The sequence below is a fragment of the Pyrgilauda ruficollis genome, unplaced genomic scaffold (assembly GCF_017590135.1).
Source record: "Pyrgilauda ruficollis isolate IOZ18807 unplaced genomic scaffold, ASM1759013v1 scaffold16, whole genome shotgun sequence".
NCBI classification, from domain to species: Eukaryota; Metazoa; Chordata; class Aves; order Passeriformes; family Passeridae; genus Pyrgilauda; species Pyrgilauda ruficollis.
Window position 1 is genome coordinate 13000218 of NW_024514764.1, and position 24808 is coordinate 13025025.

Here is a 24808-nt window from a genome sequence, read left to right on the forward strand (position 1 = left end):
AGCAGCACAGACACTGCCAGAGCTCCTTCCCATCACATTCCTTCCTTTGCAAGGCACGAGTCCCCTCCAGGCAGCAGGAAGCAGCTGGGACGCTCCAGGAGATGCCCACGGACACGGGAGGTTCTCCAGGCCCTGCCCTTCTCCGGAGGGCTGGGGGAGCCTCTCCCAGTGCCTCGAGCAGACAAAGCACAGAGGCTGCACCAGCCTGGAGTCACACAGGAACGGTCCTGGATCGATGGAACCCCCACGAGACCAATTTACACATTAACTCTCTTTTCAGATGTAAATAAATATTTATTTTTCAACAAGCAGAGCCTGCTGCTTCTGTCTGCTCCAGGGGAGGGGAAAGGGCTGGTGGGCACAGACAATTCAACAGACAATTCAATCTCAGAATGGACTGGTGGGGAGAAAGAACCTCAAAGCCCATTCCATCCTACCCTGCCATGGCAGGGACACCTTCCACTGTGTCCCCTCCCTCCATGCCTTGTTCCCAGTCCTTCTCCAGCTTTTCCTGGAACCCCTTTAGGCCCTGCAAGGGGCTCTGAGGTGTCCCTGGAGCCTTCTCCTCTCCAGGTGAACAGAGGAGCACCTCTCTGAGCCTGGCTCCAGCCCTTGGCTTGGAGTATCTCAGTGGCATCCTCAGCCTGGAGTCACAGGAACGGTCCTGGATCGATGGAACCCCCACGAGACCAATTTACACATTAACTCTCTTTTCAGATGTAAATAAATATTTATTTTTCAACAAGCAGAGCCTGCTGCTTCTGTCTGCTCCAGGGGAGGGGAAAGGGCTGGTGGGCACAGACAATTCAACAGACAATTCAATCTCAGAATGGACTGGTGGGGGGAAAGAACCTCAAAGCCCATTCCATCCTACCCTGCCATGGCAGGGACACCTTCCACTGTCCCACCCTCTCAGGGAACAATTCCTTCCCAATATCCCATCCATCCCTACCCTCTGGCAGTGAGAAGCCATTTCCCTGTGTCCCCTCCCTCCATGCCTTGTTCCCAGTCCTTCTCCAGCTTTTCCTGGAACCCCTTTAGGCCCTGCAAGGGGCTCTGAGGTGTCCCTGGAGCCTTCTCCTCTCCAGGTGAACAGAGGAGCACCTCTCTGAGCCTGGCTCCAGCCCTTGGCTTGGAGTATCTCAGTGGCATCCTCTGGACTTCCTCCAGCAGCTGCCACTGGATTCCCACATCACCCACGCAGGCAGAGCTGGGATCACACAGTCCCACGCCCCTGAGCCTGCAGCCTCCTGGCAGAGTAAGCTGGAAAACCCTGTGTGCATTCCTGATTGCCCTGCAATAATAATAATAAAAACTTATTCTGGATTCCCCAGCTCCCTCCAGAGATACCCACACACCACACACAGGCTTCTCAGCTTTTATTCATTTATCCACATCAGCAAATGCTACTTTTCCTCGGACCGCTCACCTTAGGGTAGCGCCAGGCTCCTGCTGCCTGCACTGCCACCCTAGCTGCAAGGAATGCTGCTTCACATCCTGCCTTTAAGGAACTGCCTCCTCAGGGAGACTCTGTTGTTGAAGATTCCCTCCCTGCTGGGCCCTTGGGTGCTCTCACACCCTTGTTGAAGCCTTTACATCTGCAGCTCCTGTTTGGGGCCTTTTTTCTTCACACACATCTCCCTCCTTTTCCCAAGCATTCTAATCTATTGGATAAATAAAGTTAATCCCCCAAACCCCCTTGATTCCAGCCTCAGACTTCCAGACTCAAAGCAAGCCTCAAATCCCTGTAGTCATGTTCCAGCCACTGCTCTGCACAGGCCTCCATTCTGAGGGCACAGCTGAGCCAGGGCTTTTCCCATAGGAGTTTTTGGGGGTTTTTTGCCTTAAATTTAAGGGAAACAGCACTAACACTCCCATATTACTGCAGCCAGAGGCACCATCAAGGCTAGGGAGAGACCTTGGAACTCCCCATTGACAGGGAATGAGAGACAAAGCTCTGAACACTCCTCCCAGCACAGCCTCAGCCCTCTGAGGAGTTTCCTCTGAGGAGTTTCCAGGGGTGCTGCATGAGGAGAATTCCCTCCACCTCATCCAAACTCTTCAGGGTGAAGCTGCAGCAGGCTCACCCCGCAGCAGGCACTGAGTGCCCACATGCTCCATGGCATTTGCTCAAGATGAAAAAACAGTGCCCTGTGCTAAGGCTGGGAGGTAAGCACAGGCAGGAAGCAGCACCCAGGGGGGGACACTGCCAGGCACATGGGGTCACAGCTGAGAGCGCCATACCTGCCTGGTTTGGGACAAGGGCTGGCTCCAGGAAGCACAGATGCTGCAGGCAGACCAGCTGTCACCCCTGCCTAAAGGGACTCAGGCAGCTCATCAGAAGGGGTGACCAGCTGAAAAGATGGAGCTGGATGGGTTTTTGTATTTGGGATCTGTGCCCAAATACCAGAAGGAACACACAGTTCCATCCTCTTCCCAAAGGGACTTAGCCTGATTCACCAAGGTCATCCCTCATAGACTTCAGATTTTGAATGTTGTGTTTTTCCCCCTTACAGGACTCAGGAAAAAATGGGAACACAGAGTCACTGGAAACCACTTTACACTAAGGTCCCTAGCACCCTCACCCACTCCCAGGGACAGGCCTGTCCTTGGCAAAGCCCACCCACAAATGCCCTGAACTATTTCCCAGCACTAAAGCCTGCACATGAAAGGCAGGCAGTGGTGAAAAAGCTGCTAGGAAAGCCTGGCAGCACAGCTCTGTCTGGGCTGTGGTTCCTTTGCCCACCTCCCATGGGGCACAGAGCTATCCCTGTTCCTGCTCTGCTGTCTTGGCACTCCCCTGCTTGTCAGAGGCATGGGAAGCTCAATAGTCCCAGCTCTTCCTTCTCTCTCTCCTGTTTTTCCAGGGGATCCCTGCCTTGCTGGGATCTTGGCACACCAGGCCAATGACCTCTGCCATAGAGCACTGACCACAAAGCCAAGATCTTGGGGATGGAGTAACAGTGATGTCCTGGTTCTGGCCAGGACAGCGTTCACTTCTGCAGGACCAGGACCTCTCCTGTACATTTTTGTTATTACTGTTACTGTTCCTTATCTCATTGCTGTTTCCAGTAAAATGCTTTTATTTCTACCAGTGATCTTCACTTTTGTGCCTCCAGTTCTCCTCTCCATCCCACCCCAGGGGAGAGGAGGTGAGGAGGGGTAGTGGGTGAGTTGGGAGTGTTTCAGTGAATGCCATTCCTAAACCACCAACGTGATCACACCCAGCCCCTGAGGACAGCAAGAACCCAAAGTGAACCAGAGTGGGCTGGCTGGAGGAACAGGCTTTGAAGCCCAGATCTGGGGTGGCAGTAGAGCAGACATTCCAACTAGGAACAGGGCTGCAGTTTGAGTTCCACTGCAGCTCAAAGAGCCAAACATCACCAACTCCACTCCCTTCACCCCTCCACAACAACCTGCCTTTTTTATGGCCTCAGATCCATTCTCTGGGCCAATCCCCATGGCACAGGAGGAGCCAGGGACACATTTCAGAGGCCCTGGGGAGCTTGGGATACAGAAAAGAATAATGAATTGATTGCTGTGTGCAACTGTCACCTTTCTACCACCACCCAGACCTGAACAACAAGGGCTGCAGGAAGCTTAAGGCAGACAAAACTTCTAGGCTTGGAGCTTCTCCTCCAAACCTAAACCTTTCAAACAAAGATCCTGGGAGCCTTAAGTCAGGCCCCAAGAGCAGCTGGTTGTTGTCCTCTGCTGTCCCTCGTCCTCCCAGCTGTGTTCTCTGGTGGCATGGCCTCCTCGGTGCCCTGCCAGCTGTGGTGGCCCTTGGCAGAGCTGTGGTGCTGCCAGCACGACCCTGTGGTCCCTCTCCCAGGCACACTCAGCTTCCGGGTGGAACAGTCACCCGACGTCAGTATTCCTGCAGCCACCAGGAGAAAGGGGACAGTCACCCTCTGCTGGGACCAAGGGACAAGATTTTCCAAAGGGAGAACTAACCAGAGGGCACACAAGGATGAGTCAGAGCCCAGCCCTGGTGTGTGGGCTCTGAGCAAGCTCTGGGCACATGGCAGTGAGGGATGGTGTCCCCTCAGTGCCACAGCCTGGGACTGGGCAGGGCAGTTGTTCCCACTCACCCTCCTGGCTCGGTTATGGCTTTGGCCAGCTCTGCCCGCTCTGCCCCAGGGCTTGGAGCCTTTGGAGGTTTTGAGTCACAGTCTGCAGAGCTTTTCCTGAGGACAAACCAATGGGAAAAAGCAGCATTAGGAAGGGGCCAGGAAGCAGGAAAGAACAGGCTGCACTCAGCCACTGCTGTGCTGCCTTCCTGCTCTGAGAACAGGGGTGTCTCTACTGTCTCCAAGTTGCTGGGACAATTTCCTGTCACCAGGAGAACAGACGCAGGATTAGGGAACCACTTCCCCAGCAGCTCTCACCACTGAGCAGGAGATGCAGGGACCACTCCCCACCTCTCAGCCTGGACCTGTCACCAGGGGATGATGCAGAGCCCAAGATCTGTAGCAAGAACAGCACCAACTCCAGACCCTGGAGACTTCCCTGAATGAGCAGGGATTGTGGGGTCTCTCCCAACAACCACTCCAAACCACCAAAGCCCACCCAGCCATACCTCCCCCCCGGCACAACAGTCCCTCCACATGCCCAGAGTCCTTCCCAGCTTACCCATCTCTCCCACACACTCCTCCAGCACATTTGACAGCTCAGGCAAGCTCAGGGACTTCAGGGAAGGTGGCCACCCTTCCAGCACTGCAAGGACAGAGACACAGTTAATCCATCTGCAGCTCTCTGGGACAGAGCACACAAGGGGTTGGTGTTGCTGGGAAGCATCCCCAGCCAAAGGGATTCCATTTAGGGCTTCTGAATCACATAGGAAGAGAGCTGGAGCTGCCTGTGCCAAACTGAGGGGTTTTCTGGCAATTCTACCACTTAGGAATTTATGTTTTTAGACTGGCTGGGATGTTTATTAAGAGAATCTCAAAGAGATTAAATGTAGTGGACAGAAATCAACAGGATCTCTGCTTGTCTCATTTCTAAGACACAGGCAGCAAAGAACAGGTCACTAGGAGCATATCACAGGCAGCAAGATAAGAGAGCCTCAGAATTATGGAACGATTTAGGTTGGAAGGGACCTTAAAGCCCATCCCCTTCCACCTCCTGCCACAACAGCTCAGGCAAGCTCAGGGACTTCAGGGAAGGTGGCCATCCTTCCAGCACTGCAAGGACAGAGACACAGTTAATCCATCTGCAGCTCTCTGGGACAGAGCACACAAGGGGTTGGTGTTGCTGGGAAGCATCCCCAGCCAAAGGGATTCCATTTAGGGCTTCTGAATCACATAGGAAGAGAGCTGGAGCTGCCTGTGCCAAACTGAGGGGTTTTCTGGCAATTCTACCACTTAGGAATTTATGTTTTTAGACTGGCTGGGATGTTTATTAAGAGAATCTCAAAGAGATTAAATGTAGTGGACAGAAATCAACAGGATCTCTGCTTGTCTCATTTCTAAGACACAGGCAGCAAAGAACAGGTCACTAGGAGCATATCACAGGCAGCAAGATAAGAGAGCCTCAGAATTATGGAACGATTTAGGTTGGAAGGGACCTTAAAGCCCATCCCATTCCACCTCCTGCCACGGATAGGGACATCTTTCACTAGACCAGGTTGCTCCAAGTTCCCTTCAGCCTGGCCTTGAGCACTTTCAGGGACCATTTACCAGCTCCTAGGGATAAGGAGCTGCTGGGTCAGGCCTGCCCAGCCACAGAGGTTTGTCTCATGGATCCAACAGCAAAATCTCCCAGCTGGGTTAGGGAACCAACCACCCTTTCTGGTTCAGACCCTGCTCCAGTGCACAGGAGGTGCAGCCCGAGGTGCAGCCACAGATCCCTGAAGCAGGGCTGTCACTGGGGCCTGTGCTACAGCTCTGCATTTTTAGCCACAAATGCCTGCCAGACTGCAAAACTTGCTGAGAAACTGTGCAAGTTCTACTCCAAATGGCCTGAGAGCTTTAAATGCTTCTCCTGAGCAAGAATTCAACTCACTCTAAGAGTCTGGCTGCTCATCCATTCCCAGCTGTCTGACTTTCAGCAAGGAAAGACAAGCAGGGCTTTGCCCTGGGCTCTCCTGGGGCTCACCTGGGCGCTCCCCGGGCCGCTCGCTCTCCCCGGTGCCGCGCTGCTCCTGCGTGTCCAGCGCTCCATCTCCCGCCCGCTCCGGGGCCAGCCGGGACGACAGCTCTGCCTGGCAGCTCCTGCCAAACCACACCAAAGCCATCAGCAGGACCAGGGACATGCTGGCAGTGACACTGCACACCCCTACAGCCTGCAGTACCTGCATGGGGAGCCCGGGCAGCGCCTCTAAGGCCCTGGGGTACAACCTGCTCCTTGCTGCTTCCCGGGAGGAGGAAGTGGTGCCTCAGCCCAAGCCTGGGGTGCTGGCACTGCTCAGCTCCCAGCCACTGCTCCCCATCTGCAGCCACAGCCAGCTCTGCCCTGTACACAGAGGAGCTGTGGGGGGACAAGACAAGGAGGGGCTGGGGTGAGCAGCAGGGAGCCCAAGCCAGGGGCTGTGTTGGTCTATGGGAGAATCAGGCCCAATCCAAGGTTTCTAACCGGCAAAGGAAACAACCTCAGGAGAGGCATGAGGGGCACCCAGGCTCTCAGGCTGTCACCACCATCCCACCAATTCAAGCAGTGTATGTTCAGAGCATGGCAGGGCCATTCTACTGAGCAGCCTCAGCCCCTCAGTCAGGGGGAAAGGCCAGGCTCTGCCCCTTGCAGTGGGAATACTGCTCTGCTGAGCTTCTGGATCAAATTTCAGCTCACCTTGGCTTGGAAGCCAGCAGACCCCACTCCCTTGGGCTAGGATCCATAAGCAGCAGGATTTATGCCACTTTCAGGAATGTCCCTATTGTATCACTGGACAGAACAAGGCCCATGAGAGGAGTCCAACTGGGGCACAGAGAAAAGCACCACAAAGGCAGTAAAAGCAGTGTCAGGAGGTTATTTAGATTATTCTGCCAGCTGTCACAGAATTGCAAGAAAAATATTCTTTACTTATGAGTTACTGCACATCCTTTGGCACAGTATGGGTTAAAAACTCCTTTTTGTATTCAAAAAGGTCCTGATCACCAAGTACCCTGGGTAGGCACAGCCTCAGCCTTTTGGTTGCTTCTAGTTGAAACAGGAGCACCCAGCACCCCCAAAAAGGCCACTCCAGCTCATGCATCTGACCAAAGCTTCACATGTGCTCCCATGGCTGTGGCTTTTCACTAGGGAAAGTCAGGCAGGATCCAAATGTGTTCAGGTGCCAGGTGAACCCTCCTGCCTTTCCCTGAGCATCAGCTGTAAGGCTGCCAGTATGACCCCAAATCCCACTGCCCAGCAGTTTCAGTGTCACTTCCTGGGAATGACTTACTTGATCTGATCCAACAGGACTCCAGCATCTGTGGTGATGGCCTGAGCCTCTCTGAGCTGGCACTGGATGGCATTCCAGGTCTCATCCCGCTCCATCAAACAGCTCTCAGCCACTGCACGCAGCTTCTGCTCCTGGCACACCTGGCCCTTCATCACCTGCACCTCTTCACACCTCTGCAGCAGAGCACACTAGGGATCAGGCTGGGAGCACTGAACATCTCTTGAGTCCCTGGTATTTTAATGCCTCAGGCAGCCAGAATGCTCCTTTCTAGTGGGAAAGGAAGCTGAATGAAGCTTGTACACTGAGTACAGGTTCTCTCCAGACTGAGCCCAGCCCCACAGCTACAATTCCCCCCCAACACTCTGTTTACAAAGTTACTTATGAGTCCAAATTTCCCAAAACAACACATGTCTGTTCACTGATGGCTGCACAACTTCACCATAAAGACGACACAGCTGGGAAAGAGTAGGGATTTGATTCCTGCCCCTGGCTCCTATAGTTCCTATAGTTGGATGGGAAACAGACACAAAGGAGCACCAAGGATAAGGAGAGGGTGAGTTGTACTTGTGCTGTTTGTATACCAAGTGTGTCCACTCTAAGCTGTGGCTTGAGGTGAAGGAAAAACCATCAGAGGCACAACAAAACCACAGCACTGATGGCTTCCTACAGGGCGTAGGGCCCTGAGGAGTTGGCAGCAGCCTCACCTTGTGCAGCTGGATGGCCAATTCCTGCATCTCCGCCTCCAGCCGATCGGCGTAGGCCAACTCCAGCGCGTCGCTGGGCGGGCGGGCGCTGCTGTGCCAGCGCGCGATGGCCGAGGTCATCTTCCTCTTGGGGCCAAACAGCCTGGGGGATGGAACCAACACGGGTCAAGCCTTGCACCACTCGTGCCCGAGAACAACAGGATGCCATGAGCATCTCTGCAGTGTCCTGGTCTCTCCAAGGTACCTCCAGAAGCAGGAGCACGTTACAGCCGAGGACACGGGGACATCAAATTGTGTGGGAGGCAGCCAGAAGACAGCAGCTCTCCCCAGCTAAACCTTCCTGACCAGGCTGGACACTGTTTGTAGGGGAAAGCTGGGACAGACAGGACAGACACTCACGTGATGCCTATTTCCTTCAGGTCACTCTCTGTCAGGGTCAGGAAGATCCGGAGGTCCACGTCTTGCTCCTCAAACACCTGCAGGTACTTCAGGCACCCAATCTCCTCAAGGAACGTTGCCAGGTCCTGCAGCCCAGACAAAACAAACTTATTTACACCCTCTCAACGAAAGCATCACCATTCCTCCTAATCATAAATATTTGCTTCCTCATGCTGTTGTAGCACCTTTCTGGGTTCCAGCAGCAACCACAACTTCCTGTGGTTCCCTGCCCTTCTCCACAGTCACACACCAGGCCTGGCCTCTGCTGCAGCCATGCCTCTTCTAACAAGTGCAGAGCAGAATAACACAGAATCAGCTACCCCAGCCCACCCCACTGCCAGGCTTGATAGCCCACCCACAGGCCTGAAGGGTCTAGGAAACCCCTCCAAGCAAGAGTAACATCTCAGCAAACAGATCCTCTGCAAGAAATTGCTGTTTCACAAGCATGTAAGTTTGGAATACAAGGTGTTTTGGTAACCTTGGAAAGCCTCTCACACCTGGCACAGTGACAGAGCATGCAGGACAAGTCTGTGGTTACCTGGGGCCCTGTGTAGGCCGGGGGCTCAGGAAGGACCAGGTGCTGGCAGCAGCCCCCAGCCTTCCCCAGGCAGTGGCTCCACTGGCTGTCACTGTTGCTGTAGCGGGTCTTGCCCTTAAAGCTCTTGGCTTGTTTCCGACTTGGGGGGCTGTTGGTGTGGTCAGAGTCCTGAAAAAGAAAAAACACCCACAGAATGGAAAGGATGATTTTGCAGAGATGTCAGGATCAGGGGGGGGCTAACAAGTACAAGGCTCCTCCGAGACCTAAAGGCCCTTTTGTACTGCAGCCCCAGAGCTGCCTTGACCCATGTGAGCTGTGAGTAACCTCCAACCTCTTCCCTTCCTTAGTTTTCCTGTCCCTAGAAGAGCCTTTCCTCACCCAGCCTGGCCCTACAGGCTCTCATGGGAGTAGAGTCTCCCAAGGGTAAAAGCACTGGCCAAGCTGAAGGAAAAGAAAAGAAAAGAAAATCCACCTCATTGCTTTCCAAGGAGCCTTCACTGCTGACTCCTGGGATTCTAATTAGGCATTCACTGCTGCTGCTGCTGCTGCTCCTGATGGTTCCCAAGCTGTTGCTGGACAAAGCACTATCCTCTGGAAAGGAACAGGAAAAAATACTGAAGTACAACTTTGTTACATTCTGGTTTTGTTAGACAATTACTAGCGAAACCTCCAGGAGGTGTAAAGAGAGGAGAGATTCAGAGCAAGGCTTCATGTGCAGCACTCAGGATACAAGATGACCCGGAGGCAGAGATTTCACATCTGATCCCCAGCACTCTTCTTTCCCCAAGTCTGTCTGCCACCAGAGACACTTCGGGAAACAGCCATGCTCTGTCTTCTTCCCATCCTCCTTCAGACTATTTGTACTAACTGATGAAATTACCACACTGAGCTTTATCTTCTGTACCTAAATCATCCCAGCCTTCCCTCAGGAGAGACATTCCAATCTCAGCATCTTAGTGGGAAAGGAAGCCAAGGCCTGGACTCACACCCAGGTGGTGCAAGCTGGACCATTTCTGAGACAGTGACTTACCCCTGCTGCTGCTGCTGTCCACATCCAGCTCATTGATTGGGGAGGTGACGTCCCTGTGCCGGATGACACCTGGCACACAGCTGCCATCACTGCTGAAGGTGACATAGCCCTGAGGGGGCACCTGCTCTGTGTGCAACAGGAAGGGAAACAGAGATTAGGATGCAAGTTAATCAGGGAGGCTGCTGCAGAAAATGTCACTGCTTCTGGATCTGAAAATAACCAAAATGAGAGACTGAGCTTGCAACTGACAAGTTTCATTCTAAAAATCACAGACAGCACCTGAGAAATGCAAGTTTCTGCAGTTCCCTCACACGACCCCACAGCACATGAACTTAATTTACATGCTTACATTGAAAGAAAGTCAGAGAAAACACTTTATAGCAGAGATGTAACTTAAACAGCAGCTTCCAGCACTCCTCTCCTTGATATAACAAATTATGAAAGGGGAGAAACAGCTGCTTAGGAGAGCAGCCCTGCACACCCTGCAGAGCCAACACCCCCTGCAGCTGTGCTAAAACACCAGGAGAATCCCACTGGCATTTAAGAAGCTGACAGCATCATTCCAATACAGCCTGGGGGATAACACAGACTTGTGTTTAAGAGAATGAAATGAGCTTTGAACATGCTTTCAAGTCCATAATCTTGGTTATTCCAGGCAACCAGTCTGAGAAACACCTGTGACAGACAGCAAAACAAATGTCCTAGCACTGAATCTAGGATGTCTAACTGGGATCATCTTTTTCTTGGTCTATTGGAAAGGTTTTGCAATTTCATTTTTAGAAGCATTTCAAGCATCAGGGAAGGCAAAACTCACAAGTTCACTCTTATGATCAATGATTTCTTGGCCGCTGTGAGCACCTCCCTGTCATCAGCTTCAGAAGGTCTCAAACTTTTAAGCCTGCCTAAAAAGGGAAACCGAACTGTTCTCAAGAGTCAGGGGAACAGTAGTTGAGATGAGAGCAGAAAAGTATCCCACTCATCAATATTCAGCCTTGACAAAAGAGTTCAGAGGGTTTTCTTTCTAACCCAGACACTGGATAGTGAACACCTTCATACAAAGCTATCTTTGTTCTGTATGAACCACACACGAATCCCAACAAATTAAAAATGGATAGCAGGAACAGCTGCAGTGCATTTGAGGTCTCAGGGGACTGTCCCTCAGGCTCCCAACTCTCCTCACCATAGCAAGACTGCTTCCTTCCACCAAGGCCAATTGCTGTGATCTTGGCCAAGGCCTGGGGCCCCTCATGGATGCTAGGACCCTTGGTCCTACGAGCAGGTCTCTGTCTCTGGGGAGCAGAATATGATTCATCTGAAGAACTCAGCTCCTCATAGTTTCCTGTAGTTCAAACACAGGTTGTTAGCAGCACAGGAAGTCATTTGCCTGTTTTACTTGCTACAGGTCCTACAAGTGCAGTGGAAAGAAAAAGAGAAATGTTAAAGAGCAAGGGTGAAATAGCTAACCTAGGTCAGAAAGGGCCAGCAGACGAGTTGTTTGATTCATGCCTCTTTCATCCTCAGAAATGCTGGAATTTCCAGGATAGACCAGGTAGCACTACCCTATCTACATAGTATAAAATACTTTCAAACTATCAAACACCTCACTTCAGGTTCCATCTTAAAATGAGCAAGGTCAAACATCTGTTACCTGGACCTCTGCAGAAGACCTTGGGCACGGGGGCTGCATGCAAATCTATCAGCCCCACAATCTTGGTGTGGCCGTACTTCATGGCCAGGGTCCGTGCTGTGGCTCCAGTGTTATCTCTGACATCTGCCTTCACTCCCTGCAGAAAAAATACCTGGTTAAGTGCAGAGGGCAGCGTAAAAAAAAAAAAATGTATATTAAAAAAACCCCAAAGTTGTCTTAGCTCCTATATCAGCAATACAGGCTCACCTTTGACAGACAGTTCAAGCTGCACTAATACCCTGAATGCCTTTCTACTTATCTCCAGTCTCTCCAATTCCTGAATGCCAAATAGCCCAGGGCTCTTGTGCATTGCCACTGGGAACAGGTTTGTTTGATCTGAAGTGTTTTGCATTGCTGCCTCCTTCTGGCAGTAAGGTGGACCAGCCAAAGGGGATTTAAACCAAACTAGGTAAGGAGCCCTGCATGCTCATGAGCTTTTGGATGCAGATGTCCAGTAGCCTGAGCATGCAAGCCTATAAACACAATAGAAAAATTACAGCTTCAGTTGTTTTCTAATTCAGTCATTATTCAGTTATACCTGGACAGTCAGACCTCACTCCTATTCCTGCAGGGCCAGTGTAAAATCATTGTACCAGCCTGCAGAAAGCAGATACTCTGAAAACAGTCCTGAAAGTCTGGGACTTCAGAGGTGACTGTCATCAAGGAGCAAACATAACACTTTCAGAAAAAAGCATGGTGTCAAATTTGTGGTAGTTCCTCTGAGGGCTGGAATCAGACTTTCAGCTACACAGAGAACTGGCAGGACACTTACATGATTGAGAAGGTACTGAACAATTATCTCATGGCCAGAAGCAGCTGCTTCCATCAGAGGTGTGTATCCATACACTGGCTCCCTGGGGAGAGAACACACACACGGACAGGTATAACCACAGCTGAAGTTCTGCCATTCCCTAACAGGGCATTTCCACCCCTCAACCTTTGCTGATCACAGACTCCACGATGTACTGGCTGTCCTGCTGTAGAATTAATTCCCTGTAGAGATTCAGTGTTCCTAAACTGGCTGCACAGCGACAGATTACTCTTCCAGCTGCAGACCTGCCTTTAAGAGCCCAAATCACTTTTGCAGGAGCTAATAAAGGAAGAACCTCTTATTGCCCTCAGGCAATTCCATGTACATAAATGTGTGGTAGTCCCCAAGGCATGGGAACGCAGGGCACACTTCAAAAACCAACCTGAACTCTGAGTATATAAAAAAATCAATAAAAAGACTTATGAAGTGCACTTGAGTTCAGAAGGTGTCAGTGTTTAGCTGATAATTAAACAAGCAGTAAATCTAATTTCCCTTGATCTTAGTTTAATAAACAGTGGCAGCAAGGGCAGACTTCAATTCAGTTTGCAGGTCACCTGTCCCTGTATTAGCTGTGCCACATTCTGAGGTACAGGGGGAAGACAAAAGCAGGTGTCTGTTAGAGTATGTTCATCTGCCACCTGTTGCTTTCATACTGAATGACAAATGACAATGAAATGACAATGAAATTAATGCCAGCCAGGGCTCTATGTACATGGAACTCTAATTGCAGTTCTGTTATTTCTGAGGCCTGCCTTTTACAGCTTTCCCAAAACCCTCAGATTTTAAGGATTCCCACATGAAATGACAGATTCCTCCTCACTTGCAGTTGGCATTTGCACCATTCTCCAGTAAGAACTTGACCATCTGCTGGTGCCCGGCGCTGGTGCAGTGGAACAAAGCAGTCCAGCCATGGATGTCCTTCATCTCCAGCTCTGCCCCTTGCTGCAAGAGAATAGACAATATTCCTTACAGCATCTGCTCTGGCTTTCAGCCACTGCCCCTTTATGCTGGGACACCAGGAAATTAAATTAAATTCTACCACAAAGCGGACCTCGGAACAGAATACAAAGTGGCAGCTTGTGGAAAATCCCACCCTGAGCATTTAAACCACGAGCTGTGGCTTTACCTGTGTTATATGGGATACACACCTGCAGAAGGAAGTAAGCAACACTCTCATTGCCACAGCTGGAGGCCAGCATGAGGGGAGTCTGGCCTTCTGGGGTGGGGATGTTCACGTTCACTCCTGCTTCCAGCAGCAAGTGCACGATGTTGTCGTGGCCAATGTAGGAAGCGTACATGAGTGGGGTCCAGCCCCCACAGTTCCTCTGGTTCAAATCCAGGTCTCCACTAAGGAACAGAGGAAAGAAGTCACATGAACTACTGTGCTGGAGTTGTGGACCACAGCTGGCTTCTGCAGACTCTGGTTATCATGTAGCACTGAAGCCTGCATGGGAATTTCTACCAGCTCCAGCACAACCTCCCCCAGATTGCAGACTCACAGAATGCTTTGGGATAGAAGGGACCTTAAAGACCACCTCATTCCACCCCCTGCCATGGGGGACACACACCTCCTACTAAAACACTAAGGAGGTAATTTTTATCAGCAGATTTGCCCCCAGAAACTTTGTGCCAAGAACCCTTTGGGGGTCCCAGCAACATGTCCCTGCTGCTCTGACCAGTGTGGCACCGGTGACAAGCACACCTGCAGCAGGTGGCACCCAGCCGTGCCCCGCCCAGCCCCTCTCACCGCTGGATGCACTCCTGCACCACTTGGTACTGCCCGACAGAGGAGGCCGTGTGCAGGTCCAGAGGCACGTCCAGCTCCTCCCGGCACAGCACGGGCCCCACGCCGTGCCACATGGAGAGGCTGCGGCTCAGCAGCTCCGACTCGCTGGCCTCGTCGCTCAGCTCTGACATCCTGCCCTGAGGAGCCAAACCAGAGCACAGCACTCAGCTGCTGATATCTGTTTTCCATACAATTACAGCTCCAAGCTGCCACAGGCTTGGAAGGTGAGGCCAGCTCAGATGTGTGAGGTTTCAAATTCTTACCACAAATTTGACTGACTCCTCAGTCTGAAGCAGTAACTGTTGCTGAGAAGACTTTGCTGGAAGTTTTCTCTTGCTGTAGAGAACTCTGGGATTCCAGTACACTGGAAAAATAAAAGGCAATAATGCTAAACGCCACATCTTTCAAATCTCCTTTTAAGACTGCAGAAGCAGTGGCTTTATTTCCTCCCTGACTAATCCAAACATGCCTAAGGCAGCTTTGAATAACCTCAGCAAGAGAAGACTAAACATCTATTTAAGACCTGAAGGTAGGCTTAGTGTTTTACAAAAGGATGTAACTCTTGCTCTGCATGTTTTATAATGCAGGGAGAGAATTAAGAATTCATGTCTCAGACATTCCTGGTCTTGTCCATCTGTCTTGCATTACCGGATGGTCCTGATTAAATCAGGACACAGTCATAAATAATGACAACTGCCCACTGTTCCCAAAACCACTCTGTGACCTGAAGAGGGTGCACCCTCCACTGTCATCAGGTTGTAAGCAGATTGTTTCTACCATTTATTGTTTCAGCCCTTCAGAAGTAGCCCTATCTCAGTGAATCCTGGAAAATGCTGAAACACTGGGAGCAGCAGCACACCTGCCCATTCATTATCCAAGCACACCCCCCTCCTGCAGACACAACTTAATTACACAGCTTCTCCAGCTCCAGGACCGCCTGAAAGGTTTATCCCAGTCCCAGCCTTAGGGAGCAACTGCAGACTAATCATTTGAACCTCTCACAGGAGAGTGTTCTTGCCTGGCACTGCATGAAGAGCTGCTCAGCACAGCTGCATCCAGCAGCTGAGGGCTTCAGCTGCAGCTCCAGGACACAGAATCCCAGAGTGGTTCAGGTTGCAAGGGACCACTGGGGGTCATCTCACCCCACCTCCCTGCTTAAGCAGGGTTCTCTGAGCACATTACACAGGGCTGTGTCCAGGTGGCCTCTGAACATCTCCAGGGAAGGAGATCCACAGCCTCTCTGAGCAGCTTGTTCCACGCAATCCCAGGGGAATTGCTTCCCCCTCCCTGTAGTCTCACTGCCCACCATGCAGCACTCCTGGGGTTTGCCTGGTCCCTCTAAATAAGCTAAGTCAACATAAAGTTGTTCTTCCTGGTAACTTCTTGCCAATTTAATTCCTTGGATTCATTCTGGGGTCAGGCAAATGCCAAATGTAGCACTGGTGAGGAATAAGAGAGCAAGAAGGTTTTTCAGCAGCAGCTGCTTCACAGAATCCCTCAGCTGTAACGTTTTAAGACCATACTCCTGTTTTCTGAGCAACTGGGAGTCTTTGCCTTGCAAGCACCTTTCTTATACAATAAGAAAACACCTTTCATTACTACCTCTTCACTCCCCACCTGGATCCTTTCTCTCCCACCTTCCTTTTCTTCCTCTCCTTCATTCTCAGCTTGTTAAGACTACAAAAGCACCATCTATTCTATTCCACCAGCTGGTAGGAGCCTCAGACAAGAACATACAGAAACAAGGGAAGGGCCTGAACTCCTCACAATCAAAACACAAGGAGAGCTAAGTGGATTGAAGTGGATCATAAAGGGGAAAGTAGGAGTTCCTCACTAAAACAGATTAAAGCTGCCCCAGGGAGGCCAAAAGGCAGTGAAAGGAGGTAGAATCCAGGGCAGTTTGTAGAAGAACATTTAGGTGCAAGTCTAGCTCATTGTTCTCTACCCTCCTTGTTAATTTGGTACATTAATTACAAAGCACTCAGGTGTTTGGTCTTCGTCAGAATCAGCCACTCTCAGGTACAAGCCACCAATGCAGCCTTGGTGAGGTGATCCACAGTCAGCAGGGCAATAAGGACAGGACAGAACATCCGGGACCTTCAGCCTCCTACACCTCCCCTGTGCTCTGCCTACATATTTGCTTTTTACTTTTTGAAGTTCTGAGATTTCCCCTCACACTGAACTTCAGCAGGTTGTCAGCTCTGCAAGCACCTGAGGACAGCTGCTCACAATCTCCAGGACAAGAGTGATCAGAACCCTCAGGACTGAAATTAAAAGACCTGAATGAAACAAAATCAGAGTTGTCTGGTGCAAAGAGGAGCCTGGAGGGGACACGTGACACGAGCATCCAACACATAATAATCCATCATATCACAGAATACCAGGATGGTTTGGGTTGGAAGGGACCTCAAAGCCCATCCTGTCCCACCACCTGCCATGGCAGGGACATCTTCCACTATCCCAGGTTCTCCAAGTCCCATCCAACCTGGCCTTGGACACTGCCAGGGATCCAGGGGCAGCACAACAGAACCTAAGAAGCTCAAGTCATTGCACAGAACATTTTAGATAAAGCCCACAAAAATCCCTGTAAAAGTAAACATGAGAGTACTGAGGGACACTGGGTTACTAAGAATAAGTTTGACAAAGACCTCCTGAACAGTCACAGGCTGTTCCCCTGCTTTGGGACAGAGTGACAAGTTCACATTTGTTAGAGGCCTCCCTCAGCTCTGCTGTCCTGCTTTCAGCTGGGATAGAGTTCATCGTCTTTCCAGCAGCTGGCACAGGCTGCTTTTGGATTTAGGATGAGAAGAATGCTGATAACACACTGATGCTTTGGTTGCTGCTATCCAGTGCTTACCCTAAATCAAGGACTTTGCAGCTTCCCATGCCCTGCTAGCAAGGAGGTACCCAAGAAGCCGGGGGGAGCTGACCCAAACTGGCCAGAGGGATATTTCATTCCACAGAGTATGGAATTCATATACTCCCAGCATATGAACTGGGGAGCATGGCTGGAAGGTGCCAATCATAGCTTGGACATGGGATGGGAATCAGCAGGTGCTGAGCAACCATGTTGCTTTTGAGTTTCTTTTAGGTTTATTTTCTCATGATAATTATTACCATTACATTTCACTTTGCTTCAATAATTAAATTGTTCTTGCCTCAGCCATGAGGTTTTCTACTTTGTTTTCTAATTCTCCTCCCCATCCCACTGGGATGGAGCAGGGAATAGCAGCAGCCTGGTACTTGGTAACCAGCTGGGGTCAAGCCATGACACCAGTGAGACTGCTGTTATTATTATTAGTACTAAATTTAATCCATCAGCACTCAACTATTTATCAGGGTCAGGGCTCTAAAGTGCTGGGGCACAGAGCAGGCAGCAAACCCCACACTGCCCTAGATTTGGAGTTTGCTATTTGAGCAAATCAGAAGGCAGAGAAAAAATAAACTTAGTATGAAAACTGATGCAAAAAGCACCTTAGAGCCACACGACAATAAATGGGAGGTGATTTGAGAAGCAACCAGTCCCCACCACAGAACAAATGCAACACTGCCTGTTAGCCACCCTCAGCAGGCACTGCTCAGCTCCAGGCTCTGCTCAAGTCACTCTCTCACATCCCCTCCCACAAGCACAGGTGACATCCACATGTGTCCTTCTGTCCCAAAATAGGGACACCCAAGGCACCACAAGTGTGGAGGCTGCTGGAGGTTCCAAATGAGCCAGCAAACTGACAAGAGATAGTCACGGAATATCCTGAGTGGGAAGGGACCCCCAGGGATCATCCAGTCCAAGCCCTGGCCCTGCACAGACCCCTCAACAACCCCACCCTGTGCCTGGCATTGTCCAAGCACTCCTGGAGCTCTGGCAGCCTCGGGCTGTGCCCATTCCCTGGGGAGCCTGGGCACTGCCCAGCACCTCTGGGGGAAGATCCTTTCCCAAACTCCAGCCTGACCCTGCCCTGGCCCAGCTCCAGCCATTCCCTGTCCCTGTCCCAGAGATTGGAGCTGCCCTCGGGAGGAGCTGCAGCCCCCCCTGAGCTCTGCCCTCAGTCTCCTCCTCCAGCTGAGCAATCCAAGTGCCCTCAGCTGCTCCTCAGCCCCTTCCTGTGCCCAGGTCCCTCCTCTGGACACTCCAACAGCTTTAGATCCTTCTGACATTGTGGTTGCCCCCAGGACTCCAGGTGAGGCCCCACCAGGGCCGAGCAGAGCAGGAACACACTCCCCTTCTGCTCCTGACTTTGCTCTATTCCCACTAAACCAGCAGCAAGTTATCAGAGACACTAAAAGAAGCCTCCTTACATCCCTTTTTAGGTGCAATTGTTACCAGCTCAGCCACAACAGGAACCAGAACATCTCATTTTTTCAGTGTATCATCTGCTGACTGACTCAGCTAGTGCAAATCACAGCTGCAGGAACCACACCAGGTTCCTGAGGTGGGTGAGAGAAAACATTCCTGGATCCACAACATTCGAGTTCAATCCTAAACACATCTGTTGAAAACACACAAAATACACCAAGCTCTTCATCTTTTAATGCTTGGACTCAATCACCTTAAAGGTCCTTTTCTCAGCTTAAGTGAGGAAAGGACCTCACTTAAGCTGAGTGATTCTGCCACGAGCCTGTCACTCTCAGGCACATTAAAGCACATCAAACAATCTCAGAAAAACGAGGTAAGAGGCACAAAAGCACTTGAGCAGCCACATTAGGGAGCACACTGCCCCTGCCAGGGGCTGTGCCCGCCAAGGCAGCCGGACATGGCACCCGCAGGGCTCGGCCCGGGCTCGCTCCGGTCACACAACAACGTACCTGAGGCGAACCCAGCGGCTGGAGCCGCCACAGCGGCCGCCACGCGGCTGTTACCGAACATGTCACAGCGAAACGGCTCCGGGGCCGTTATCCCCACACCTGCCTCCCTCGCGGCCCTGCTAGCAGCGCGGCCTCAGCATCGCAGACTCCAGCGAGCGGGGAGGAACCGCTGCGGCCGCGGGCACACCGAGGACGGGGAGTGCCCGGGGCCGGCCCCAGAGGTGAGTGCCGCTGCTGCTGCCCGCCGCCGCGCTGTCCCGTCCCAGCCCCGCCGCTCCCTCACCTGCGCCCCGGTGAGCGCCGCCGCCGGAAGTAGTCTCGCCCGCGCAAGGCGTGCCGGGAGCGCCTCCGCCCTCACGGGCTGTGGACTACAACACCCAAGAGCATCCGCGGCGCCGGGCCAATGGGAGGAGCCCGTTTGAGGGGCGGGGCGAAGCACAGCCAATGGGGTTGGGGCTGGCTGCGGACGGTTGTAGCGCGCAGCTCCCGAGGACGCGGCCCCGCAGCGCTGTCCCCGGCCCTGCGCTCGTCCCGGTGCCGCCGGTTCGCTGTGCCCGCGGTCCGGCCCGGCCCGGCCCGGCGCTGAGCGGGGCGGTGGGCGCCGTGAGTGAGGGCAGGGGAGCGGGGCGGGGCCGGGAGCGGGAGCCGCGTTGCCATGGGGACGGTGCGCGTGCGCCCGCGGCCGCCATTGCGGGGCTGTGAGCGGGGTCCCTGAGGCGAGCCCCGTCCCTGGCCCGGGGCTGTGCGGGCTCAGCCCCGAAGCCACGCTCTGCCTCCCACCATTGCGGGTATCCTCACCGCTTCTCGTTCCCAGCAAACGTCAGTTCTGGTGGCAAGGAGAAGCTCAGGATTTCAAGTCTCAGAGTCATGGAGTCGTTAAGGCTGGAAAAGACCTCCAAGATCACCAAGTCCAGCGTTCCACCTGCCACCTCCGTGCCCAAGCTCTCCAGAAAGTGCCTCTTGTGCTCCTGCTAAGTGTTTGTTTTGGACACAGAGCACTGTTTGCTCCCACAGACGATGCTGCATTAGCTGACTGACAAGTCAGATCCAGTGTCCATCCATAACCTTGGGATATTTATCTCAGAATTTGGCACACAGAGCCATCCTAGGCAGTTTGTTTTATCCCCATGGGGCTCTCTGACCCTTGGCAAGCTCTGCTCAGTGTCAGAGCACAGTGCTCCAGCCATGAGGATTTCCTTCTTTCTTATCTAAGTGAAATTCAGGGATTGTCTCATACCAACAAAACCACCATAGATGAGGCCTATAAAGTATCTACAGAGGCAATTTGCAAGTTATAAACTTCCCAGGGAGATAGTTGAGTTTAACTTCATGTTCTGAGGAGTGTTCCTGGCCAATGCAGATAACACTGTCAGTGTGATCTGTTGAACAGTGATTTCAGTCATGAACAACACTTAAAATGATAAAAATGTGATAAAATAATCACATTGTTCCTTCAGTGATGAACATAAATCCATGGAATCACAGAATGGTTTGGGTTGGAATAATGAGCACATGTAAGAAACACAAAGTCACTAACCTCCTTGTGGGTCTCTTCCAGCTCTGCATATTCTGTGAAACCTCTGAACCAGAAATAATTTCCTCTCATGTTTGACTGCCCAGCAAACCATGTGAACGTAGCATAAAATATAAAGTTTTTCTGTGAGGGTGAATGATCTGACCTCTTAGCTCAGCTGCAGTTCCTACTGTGCTGTCTCAACTTCTCATGGACATCAAGGAACAGGAGGAAAGAATCCACTTTAGAAACACTTTGAGAGGTCAAAATCCATGAATGTGCCTGTTCTTAACTATTTTTTAAAAATAAAAATCCAGTGAAAACAAAAGTAAACATGAATCACATGGAAGGCTCTCTGCCCATGGCAGGTGGGTAGAATGAGAGTCTGAGCTCCATTCCAACCCAAACCATTGAGATTCTATGACTTTGTGACCATTTTATCTATCTGTTAGGTAGGGGGGAGGGGAATATGAGGGAAATTGGGAAGAGGAGTCAATCCAGCTGAGAGCAGGGGTGTCAGCCTGCCTTTGCTCTGTTCCTGTCCCATCCCTGCAGGCAGAACATGGCAACATGCTTGGAGAGGACACAGTTACAGCACTCTGGCTAAGAATCCCAAAAAATTGTTTGTAAATGAGAGGCTAAACTGCCCTGGGGTGTGTGTGGTGAGTAGGGCAGAAAGCTGTCAGCCCTTTCTGAACTCAGGTGGAAAGGAATAGCTCCAAAAATGCAGATTTTAACATTCCCTGCTGGGAGTGCTGGGAATTCCTCTGCCCTGACCACACACACTTTGTCCTTGTTTTCAGCTGATATTATCTCATGTTTGGAGAGGTGTCCTTAGGCTCACTTTCCTTTGCTTGAAGGGAAGCTGTCCCAATGGCCTCAGAAGCACGAAGTGAGGATGCAGAACATGCAGCTGAGCCTCCTGCAGCTCCTGTGCAGGGGGACAGGACATTCCAGTGGGGAGCCATCCTTGCTGCAGTGAAAGACCAGCTCCCATCCCTGGACTCTGACTCCTCCACAGTAAGCACTGAAATTCTGCCTTTCTTCCCTCTGGATCATGGAAAAAAAACCCAAAAAAACTCTCAAAAGCAAGAGCAGGTGACCTTATCAGGCATTTTGGGGTGGCTGGTGTGGTATCCTGGGTGGGCTGCCTGTCCTGACTATAGGACACTGTGTTAATCCACAGCCTTCTGGATTATCCTTAATTACCAGAGTGTAATTGCCACCTCCTCTCCCTGTATTCTTTGGATTCTGCCCCACCTGCAGAGCTGCCTCCAGCCCTGGGGCCCAGCACAGACTTGGAGCTGCTGGGGCAAGTCCAGAGGAGGCTCCAGGATGATCAGAGGGATGGAGCCAGGCTGAGACAATTGGGATTGTCCAGCCTGGAAAAGAGAAGCTTTGGGGTGATCTCATTGTGGCCTTCCAGTGCTAAAGGGGCTCAAGGAAAAGCTGGAGAGTGACTTGGGACAAGGGATGGAGGGACAGGACACAGGGAATGGCTTCCCACTGCCAGAGGGCAGGGCTGGATGGGATATTGGGAAGGAATTGTTCCCTGTGAGATGGGCAGGCCCTGGCACAGGGTGCCCAGAGCAGCTGTGGCTGCCCCTGGATCCCTGGCAGTGTCCAAGGCCAGGCTGGGCAGGGCTTGGAGAAGGCTGGGATGGTGGAAGGTGTCCCTGCCCATGGTGGGAATGGATGGGCTTTGAGGTCCCTTCCCAACCCAAACCATCCTGGTATTCCAGGATTTGATGGATTATTATGTACTTGAGGCTGGTTCTCCACAAGGCATGTTGCTTTTTTGTGCTTTTTACCTGCCAAAGAAGCATAATTGCAGAAACCTTTTCATTTGAGGTGTGAGACTGAGAGGTGTGTGCAGTGTTCTTCACTGGTACAGGTTTTTCACTTGCTGGGTCTGGGCCAGGCTGTTCTTGGCTGCTGAAATCTCTGTTCACAGGACAGCATTGCTCTGGTGCTGCTCTCTAGTCCAAGATGATCTGGAATAGAATTTTCTGAGGGGATAATGTGCCTCAAGATTTGATTATTCGTGGCATTTTGTCCAGATCACAACATTGTGTTAATTTTCAAACATGTATAAACTTGAAAAACATTTTGAACACACAAAGGATGTATTTTATCCCAATTTATTGTAGCCATTAATGGTACAGGGGGAGATTGTGAGATGTGAAAGAGCCAGAAAGGCATCCAGTGGGTATTCATTATTTATAATTTTCATTTATTATTTATTATTCATTATTTATTATTTATTATTTATCAATGATCCAAAGCAGTGTGATCTGCTGGATAAAGTGTTGATAGGGATTCCATGACTTGGATTCTGCACTTGGATCTCTCACTGTCATGCTGCACAAGCCACATTCCCTCACTGTTCTCAGCTGCCTCTACCTACACTGTTTTAATTATTTAGAACAACCCTTGTGTGTTAACATGTGTCTCTGTAGTACAGATGAAGGCCCAACACTGAAATTATTTGTAGGTTTTCTTGTTCAGTAAATTAAACCAGGCTAAGCCAGAGGAGCAGCTCCAGATTTTGGTGCCAAACACCGTTGAATAACCCCAAATCATGCTGAACATTTTTTTCACTCTTTACAATCCCTGAATTCTCTGTTTCTATCCCACATGGAAAAGATTTCCTGCAGAAGGAACTGTGGCAATCTGTCTGGCACTTCATTTGCATTCAAAAGATCTGGTTGTGTAATCCCTGTCCTGCTGAGGCTGCAGTTCCAGGGCTGCACCTTTGTCCGAGGAATTTCCACGTGGGAAAGATCCATTTGTGCATCCAGGAGCTGTCATCTGAACGTGCCCTGCTCCCACCTCCACAAATGGCACTCACAAATGTGTTTTATGCCCCGAAGCCCTTTCATTGCTCTGATATGCAGTTTATTAAGAGGAATGTTCTGTTGCAGTTGGTTTCGTGTTAATGACACCAGAGAGGATTCTCTGCAGTGTGAATTCCCAAAAATGCACACTTGCAAAACAAAGGGACAAGCAGGAAGGCTGTGTCCTGACTGCTGAGGAGGTGCTTAATCTCCTTTTGGTGTCCATGCATAAGGATTCATTTCCAATGCATATCTGATGTTTAAAAAAGGGATTTTCAGAGCTATCTAAATGCTGCCCAACCAAACACAGATGCTGTTTGCATTCTGAACAGGAATCAGGCTCCTGAGGGCAGTGAAAAGCCTTCATGGCCCTGCCTGGCCTCTCTTGGGGCTCCAACAGCTCTATTTGAGCTCACCTCTGGCCCTTCACTCCCTCTCAGAGCTATGTTAGGGGAATTTTGGTTTCTAGTTATGGTCCTGCCTGAGCCAGACTTTCACCTGTGAATTGACTTTCAGCGTTGATCTCTGACCAGCCTCATCACTCCCATATTGCCCAAGGAGCTGGAGTTGTGCCTCAGCCTGGTTGCTCTGCTCCTCTTGTCCTGCTTGTTCCTCTTGGGTGCTGTGGGACTGGGCTTTGCCTGGTGTGGCCTTACCTTTCCAGTCCCTGAGAATCCCAGAATTATTTGGGTTGGAGGGATCTTAGAGCTCATTAAGTTCCACCCCTGCCATGGGCAGGGACACCTTCCACCATCCCAGGCTGCTCCAAGCCCCATCCAGCCTGGCCTTGGACACTGCCAGGGATCCAGGGGCAGCCACAGCTGCTCTGGGCACCCTGTGCCAGGGCCTGCCCACCCTAACAAGGAAGAATTTCTTCCCAATATCCCATCCAGCTCTGCCCTCTGGCAGTGGGAAGCCATTCCCCCTTGTCCTGGCACTCCAGGCCCTTGGAAATATTGAGCAGCTCTGCTTCTGCCTCTCTGATGGTGAATGAGGTAGTGCAGAGAATCACTTGGGAGTTAGAGAACTTCCCACACTTTCCATTGCTTTTCTCAGCAGCATGTTTGTCATCACTCTCCAAGGGAATTTGATGTTTTGCATGCTTTTTACATTTGAAGCTTGCTGAAATGTTGGGTTGGTAACTCTTGGGCTACCACACTGTCTAGTAAAGGTGTGACTGCAAGGAAACCTCTTGTCTCTGCACTTCAAGAGGTGCCAACATGGGAGCTGTCACTGCAAACCAGATATTCCAATATCAGTGAGTATTTCAGTCTCCTGTT

General features: G+C 51.1%; 1 protein-coding gene across 3 annotated transcripts; it reads right to left on the bottom strand.

Annotated features, from left to right (window-relative positions):
- Nucleotides 1-1364: 1364 nt before the first annotated feature.
- Nucleotides 1365-19495, bottom strand: ANKS3 (ankyrin repeat and sterile alpha motif domain containing 3). Of its 3 annotated transcripts, none has more exons than XM_041462138.1 (18): nt 19462-19495; nt 14639-14739; nt 14337-14512; nt 13738-13936; nt 13410-13531; nt 12551-12632; nt 11740-11875; nt 11272-11430; nt 10092-10217; nt 9534-9652; nt 9062-9229; nt 8485-8609; nt 8086-8227; nt 7382-7554; nt 6100-6215; nt 4636-4719; nt 4095-4190; nt 1365-3880 (listed from the first exon to the last, which is right to left on the bottom strand). In XM_041462138.1, exons 3-17 carry the CDS (start codon nt 14504-14506, stop codon nt 4108-4110), a joined length of 2004 nt encoding a protein of 667 aa, XP_041318072.1. In that variant the 5' UTR covers nt 14507-14512; nt 14639-14739; nt 19462-19495; the 3' UTR covers nt 1365-3880; nt 4095-4107. The 3 variants fall into 3 exon arrangements, with proteins under 3 accessions (XP_041318072.1, XP_041318071.1, XP_041318073.1); XM_041462137.1 differs by lacking the exon at nt 19462-19495 and adding an exon at nt 19179-19450; XM_041462139.1 differs by lacking the exons at nt 1365-3880; nt 4095-4190; nt 4636-4719; nt 6100-6215; nt 19462-19495 and adding an exon at nt 19179-19450 and having other exon boundaries at nt 7545-7648.
- Between the last annotated feature and the right edge of the window lie 5313 nt (nt 19496-24808).